General features: G+C 40.8%; 1 protein-coding gene across 1 annotated transcript in view; it reads right to left on the bottom strand.

The window, feature by feature from the left end:
* The window catches only part of znf236 (zinc finger protein 236), a 97,778-nt gene that overhangs the window by 49,733 nt on the left and 40,365 nt on the right, over positions 1 to 7,680 (bottom strand). Inside the window, exons 12-15 of the mRNA XM_030072779.1 lie at positions 7,472 to 7,604; positions 5,572 to 5,832; positions 5,021 to 5,253; positions 1,753 to 1,854 (exon numbers count right to left, since the gene is read on the bottom strand). Of these exons, the coding sequence (XP_029928639.1) occupies positions 1,753 to 1,854; positions 5,021 to 5,253; positions 5,572 to 5,832; positions 7,472 to 7,604 (729 nt within the window). The remainder of the gene's footprint in view (positions 1 to 1,752; positions 1,855 to 5,020; positions 5,254 to 5,571; positions 5,833 to 7,471; positions 7,605 to 7,680) is intronic.

The following is a 7,680-nucleotide window of genomic DNA, read 5'->3' on the forward strand; positions in this document are numbered from 1 at the left end:
CTGTCGTTCCCCTCCTTCCACCCCGGAGTCGCTTAGATTCTCCTTTGCAGAATTACATCATCAGAATTCTAGCATGCTAACAGGATCTTATGGTGAAAGGAAAAACACCTACACAAGTACAAAATACCACCACAGCCACAAGGTAAAATGGGCATATTTGTGACTGGATCACCCGAACTCAGATGGTCATTTTAAGTTGAAACATTTTTATTTCCCTAGAAGAAAACTAACGCTTGTTAGAAACATTCACAACAGGTTCTGTGATGACTGCCCGAGTAGGTCGACATAGCATGGGTGCAAAAATATCTATTTCAGGCTCCACCCAATTTCTAAATTATCCTGGAAAGACAATTTTGGACATTTTGGCATCAGCTGTCTTTGGCCCTGTGTTTGTGTGTGTATGAAGAGCAGTGCTCCCAGCTCTACAATGATGAAGTAATGCCATTTTGAACACAACTGTCATCATGGCAAAACGAAATTAAGGTCCTGGTTGAAAATATCCTTTAAGAATTCTACATTGCTTCTACTCTTAGATTTAATATGTCAACAAACTGGTTAAAAAATAAAGCAATACACACACACACACACACACACACACACACACACAACGACTTCAAGTGCCACAAACCTCCGGTTCTGGTCCAAAGGACAGAGGTGCTATTAGGCAGTACTACAGGGCAGTGCAAAGAGGAAATATATAGAGTGCAAAGAGTGCTTGGAGGAAGGAGGAAGGCAAGAGGTTCTGGCTGATTTTTCTACTGCTGGTGATTTCTGCAGGTGAAAGTTGCTGCTGTAGGAAGTGAATTTTCACAAAAGGTTTCAGCGCCTCCTGAGTGAATGGAAAAATAAGATCTGCCCATCAGATGCTTGCTGTCAGTATGTTATGCAGCCTGCCATAGCTGTCTGGTGACATTATCCCAACAACACAGAGACACGAGTTGGCAACACAAAGCGGGTGGCATGGTTGGAATCTGGCACATTATTTGGCAGGGTTAAAGCAGTAACCATATGTTAGAAAGCACTGTAATGACTTGAAAGTCCTACAACAGACAGGGAGGAGAGATGAAGAGAAAGAGCGATGAGGCACTTTCACACAAGATATAAGAATTTGGATATATTTTCATTTCTATTGCAATGTATTCCTGGATACAATTTTCTGGAAATGGTAGGGGCTATAAGACTATCAGAGCTCTTTTGGTGGATTTTGTTTTTTAAATGTTGCTCCAAGGTGATGAATTTCAGTTTGCTAAATATACGGGATGCTGGTCGATATAGGTATTTTGTCTGAGCTATCGCTACCATACTATATTAACCAAGCACTTTCACCTTGCCCCATTTTTAGACCCATTTTTAAGCAGGATATCCTCAGGGAAGATAGTAGATCAACAGTATTAATGATATTCATCATCTGAAGATGATGATTCAGGATCACACGGTAATCGATAAACATGGTGAAAATCCCTCACACACCACACACACCACACAGAGCCACAATGACCTTGGGGAACACCACAGAGAAAAAAAAATCATGCTTTTATTTGGTTTCAAAACTTCTGACATTTGGAAATCTCTGTGAGAGCTGTAAATTTGACGACTGGATGGTGAGAAACTCCTCAGAAACTCCCCCTAAATGACAATATACCTAGGAAAGCCATACATCCTCTGACTGAATCTATTTAAGGGGAAAGACTGCTCATGCTGAAGGGTGTTAAAGGGTTAGAGATTGTGTGTGTACGTTTGCTCCGTCCATACCTTGTGTTAATGCTTGTTGGTCAAAGGCGGGCTGAGGAAGTGTCGGCGTCTCAAACTGGCTGATATTCTGAGGCAAAGCATGCTGGGTAGTCACAAAGGAGTCTGGAGCCACAAACAGAGAGAGAAGCCAGAGCAATATAGCAGGTTAGACTTTGCATTTAAAAAATGTAACAAGGTTTCGCTCATTAGAGAGCAATGAACAGAAGAGGGAACGTACAAGGACTTATTTGTTTTGTGCCCATCACTGGTGCTAAATGGTTATTACTGTAGTTTTTTTTTTCTTTCTAGAACAGCAGCTCACAGGCCTGGAAACTCACTCACTCATTCATTCACATGCTCATGGTTAACCCCACTGATTCCAGGCTATTAGAAGCATGGCACTGTGTACCAAAAGCACACTTGACCTTTGAATTAATGGCATTGGGTGTCCTTGTTTGATTCTGGTTCCATATTTGGGTTTCTGCGCTGCAGTTTGCATTGATCGCTTGTGTCGCGTCATTTTCCTCGCATTATCTGCTGTTGAAGTTTGAGTTCCTGTAGGTGACGTTCTTTTCTTGCTGTGTTCAGCCATGGTGGCTATAACTGCCCAACCACCTAGTTGTTCTAGTGATTCCAAATACGCTCAAACTGTTCCTGCCACAAATGTAAAACACATCAGTTCCTTTGAGTGGAGGATTGCTGACAAGAAGAAGGTGCCTCACACCAGGTGTTTTACTGTAGGGGGTATTCTTTTGAATGACTATTGTGTTGAATAGCAGCAACACAGACACACTCCAAAATCTTCTAAAAAGCCATCCTAGAAGAGTGGAAGCTGTTCTAGCTGCAAAGGGGGGACCAACTCCATATTAATGCCTATGGATTTAGAATGGGAGGTCAGAAAAGCTCCTGTAAGGCTAATGTGCAGGTGCTCCAATACTTTTGTTCATATAGTGTACATCCATGTTTGAAGACAGAGCAGTGACATAAATGCCCTTTGAGGAAGCAGTCTACCCTTTGGAGTTAGAGCCTGTTCTCTGACCTTTTTAAGTACCGACTCCTCTTGCCTCAGCATGTCTGTCACAGATGCACAGTGGGTAAGATAATGGCGTCATGGTTCCCACTGAGATTGAACAAGACTACTGTTTTTACCTGCCATTTTCTTGAGGAGAAATCAACTTTCAGATATAGATAAGCAGTACAGTGGAACAAAAACCAATTAATTGGTCACACCATGGGTTCCATCCGATTCTGTCTGCTATTAGAGGTATGGTTATCCTGTAAGTCTTGCGACAGAGGAGCAGCACCCTGAAGAACTTGTTAAAGGTGACATATAACATGACAATGACTCTGGTTTTAGTTACCATAGCAGTGCAATTTGTTTAAACTGATAATGGCTGAAAAGATACAGTATATCCAACTAGCAAACGACATACTGTACATTTACTGATAAATAAAATAAAATAAAGTAAAATAAAATAAAATAAAATAAAATAAAATAAAGGTACATGTGGGATATCTGCAGTAATAGCCAGCCTTGGCTCAGAAAAATCTGAATCAACATAGTCCTTGATTTTTTTTTTTTTTTTTTTAATTAAATCTACCAAAAAAATCACCCAAAACAACAATGTGAAAATAAAATTCTCAATTCATCACATTGGTGACCTCTGTATGGGCTAGGGAGCTGCTGCAGCTTAGAGTTTATGCACTTTATTTCTAATCTGTGCATTTTTCTTCTGCACACTGTCTGCTTTGCAAATTTACACATTCAGTAACTTACTTTACTTTGTTAGTCATCTAACTGACATCAGAATCTTTTTTAGTGTTTATGCAATAGCTTTATCTATTGTTTTAGTTCTCTTTCAAAAATATTTTTCCTCATCTTTCACATATTTTAATGACTTGACGGGTGAAAGGTTAATGTCAAAATATGAGATTCTACTGAATTTTTTACACTATTCTTCCTTTATATGCGGGGTGAATGTACTCTATATTTTATAATTTAAATGCCATCAAATATATATTGTCAAGGTCAAGAACTTTGAACTAAACCATAAGGCACACATACTGATGAAACTGTGGTGCTTAGGTGCTAGACAAAAGAAAAGTCACAGAAACTTAATGATGAAAAAAAAAATGGGTTTGTCTATTGGTGCCCCACTGGTGTGGTGCATGAGGGGGGAAGGTAAGCTGTGGGAGAAGGGGTAATGTTCATTTGGGTGAGGGTGGTACTAGACTAGAGGATATGTTGCAAGCTTACAACTGATGGGCTTAATTCACAGGGAATGTGTTGCATTCTTCTTTCTGAGAGCGTAATATTTACAAAATTCCATGTAAGTGTTTTAGTTACATGCAGTGGTGGACTGGGAAAAAGCTCACCAACATCGCCAACACGAGCTCACAGTTCGGCTCGCTTTCTCCACCAATGGATGGCTGTTCTCATTTTACCTCCACCAGTTCAGTGGGCGGCATCAGCTTTTGTTTGGTACTGTAGGTAGGCTATGTCTTGATTTTGCAAACTTGCATGTGATGTGTTTTCATATTGATGATGAGCAGAATGGCTGACAGAGTGGCTTCAGTACTGTCCTCTGCAATTCTCCAGTTAATTAATCTAATTAACTGAGCATCTACCAGTTCTAAAAGGATAGAAAATAGTAATATTTTTCCATTTCTATTGCAATGTATTCTCAGTTCATTTTAAGAGAATGTGCCTTGTTTTACTGTCCTATTACAATACCCATTATCTGATGAGGGGGGAAATGGACAAAGAGGCCAAAGAGCTCAAAATTACATGAAATTGGTGTCTCAAATTACACACCAACACTGCACTGTACAACATCTTCAACTTTTTTTAAAAAAATGAGCACATTACTAATAGGCTAACAATGTGTAAACATGTTGACAACTCTGTGTTGATCAAGTACACTGTAGTTGCTACTAAGACTTAAAAACACTTTTATGGCTAGTTGCAAGGTAAACCTCACATTGTCCTGTCAACCCACAGTTTGTCCTAACCTAGAGGTGTGTGAAGTAGTTGCTTCACATGCATGAAGTGTCATAGCCCAGTTAATGTTACCATGGCAAATAAAGAAATCCAATCAACAGACATAATTTTACACAAAGCATTGTGAGCCTGTACAGCACCTGGACTTGTCTATGTTGTCACAGACAGGATGTCTGTTGCATCGTTCTGACTGTCACTGAACCTGACCTTTGTACAGGTGCCAGTATTGTCCAATATATCAGCTAACCCTACTGAGGAGTTTGCGTAGATGTTGTTGGCTGTTCTTACCCTCTCCCTGTACCAGAGGCTGGTCTGTCAGCGGTGCTTCCAACGTCACCTGTTGGCCTCCACTCACAACTTCTGTCTGGCCCAGTCCCAGCATGCCTTGCTGCTCTGCTGTGGCAGCAGGAGGTTGCTGGAGGGTGTCACCCTCTATCTCCACCTGCATGTCATGGGCCACAGAGTTCCCTCCTAAGGGGTCCTCTGTCGACTGGGGCTGCAGCTGCTGGGCCAGTTCGTACCTGATTAGGAGAGGCAGGGTCAGAAATTGGCAAGACCTAAGCTTTATAATGCTGGGTGTTCATCCAAGCATTTTCATGCAGTTTACAATGCAATAAATTAGAAAAGCCAAATAGAAATGGAAAATTTCAGTAAAACCTCCTCAATGTAGCTCAAATGTTTTTATCCTCGTTTAAGGCAGAAAAGGGATTCTGGTCTAAGCTCTGTAATAAAGATTTATGGAAATGTATTCGCTGAGTATACAACAGTATGACGTCTGCACCCATCATGGCATGATGTTACAAGGGTACCCTTTAAAGGAGCACTGACAAAGCCCGAACCTGTGTGTCTTCATGTGCTTCCTGCAGTTTGGTGATGACTTGAAGGTCTTCTGGCAGTAGGGGCACATGTAAGGTCGTACATCGCTGTGAGTGGTCATGTGGCGTCGCAGGCTGCCGCTCGTGGTAAAGGTCGTGTCACACATCAGGCATTTGTATGCCTTCAGGCCTGAGTGAGTCCTGATGTGAGCCTTCAGGACGCCCGAGGAGGCAAAACCCCGACTGCACTGCACACACTTGTACGGCCTTTCCCCTGTGTGAGATCTGGGGTAATGATTAGCATTCGTTGATAGGGAGCACAAAACCAGCACAATGTGACCTATTGCCCTTTTTAGCTTTTTATTTATTTATTTTTTTAATACATTTTCCATCCCTTTTATTATGACTATGATCATGTGATAGAAGAGCAACAAAACAATCCATTGCGCTGTAAAACAATAAAGGAGTGGAGGAAATGGACAAAACTGTATGTAACTATATGTAAAACTGAAACTTAACTGTATTATCCTGCAATAGCAGACAGAGAAGTACTGTATTATTAAATACAATACAATATTTAAGTGCAGGTACATATGAATCGCCTTTTTAATTAAATAGCTGCAATGTAGCTTTACACTGTTAATACACATTAACACACTGAAATGAGGGCATTGTCAAATTGAATCTAATTGTATTCGTGTCAGAATGGAAAAGCCTCTGAAACAGCATTTAGACCATCATGGGGCATGGAAATTCAATTGTAACCCCGCATAATTTTATAAAATGTCACACTAGAATCAATTCAGTTCTCTCATTCAAAACACAGGGACAATACAGCACACATCTTCATTAGCACCACCGTAAAAACAATACTCTAACAGTATTGCATAATAAGTAGAACAAAAACTGGATATGAGACATAACACCGACTATTATAATGTCAAGGACAACTTTTCATCCAAAGTGATGAGCCACTGTCAACTTTAATTTTCCATTTTTAAGCATGATAGACTGCAATATAACCAAAAGCATTACCTCAAATGAATTCAATGTTTTAGACCTAAGCCAACTTCCTTTCAATTCTGTTTATCCATATCAGACCAAAGCAAGCCAGCAATTTGACAATAAATAAACAGCCTCTGTCAAGGGCCTTTAAATATTAGACTCACCTTGAGTGGGATAAGTGTAATAAGGTAGGCTTGATGGGATGGCAAGGGAAACAGAATGATGAATACATCATTCAAAACACTTTTCTAGTAGAGGGGACACTGTTGCTCTTCTCCTGTGACAAATGCTGCAGATTTCTCTTCCCACACCAACTCTCTTCTCTTTTTCTGTACACTAGTCTGAACTTTCCACTCTATCTTGCACCAGTTTCATCTTCCACTCTTCTTCTCACATTCTTACTATTTTCACTCTCAACTTCTTTCTTGTGATATTTTCATTTTCTCTTGTTCTCCTTTCCGCAAGTCTCTCCTCACTATGTCCTAAGGGGAATTTGTGCTCAGAGAATACTTGCCCAGCTGATAACTAATCTCAGCCGCTGGCCAGGCATAGGTGTAAATGAGCAAATAAAAAGACCCCAAGGAACCGACTCTTAAGATCTACTGCTCTTCCATATCAAAGACTCCATCAAACCCCAGCCCTTCAGAGGTGTCAGTCTGTAAAACCTGCAAGGAAAGCTGCCTCGCCATGCCTTAGGAGCTGCCAACCTACGTTCACAAACAGCTTTCAGTGGAGAATTTTGGTGTCCTGTGATGGTCTGAATGCTGTTTGGTACAATGAATGGTCACGTTTAAGATGATGAATACTGAGGCAAAATATTAACTATCAACAGGTTCTTTCCAAACATACTGGTACTGGCCTTTGACCATACTGCCTGATGACACTGCATCAGAGAAACACTGTTTTAAAGAAGCTTCACCTGACATGCTGTTTGAGGTGGCTGGATTTCTTGTAGGCCTTGTTGCAGAACTGACACTTGTAAGGCCGGTCATTGCCCACCATTTCCAGGTACTGTTGGAAAGCCAGACGAGGGTTCTGGGACTGGATGAGGCCTGTGAAGCAACAGGTAAACAACCAACAGGTAAACCTCCATGTGAACAGCTTTTGTTCAGGAACAAATAAGGTACA

Source organism: Myripristis murdjan, chromosome 16, assembly GCF_902150065.1.
Source record: "Myripristis murdjan chromosome 16, fMyrMur1.1, whole genome shotgun sequence".
Lineage (NCBI taxonomy): Eukaryota > Metazoa > Chordata > Actinopteri > Holocentriformes > Holocentridae > Myripristis > Myripristis murdjan.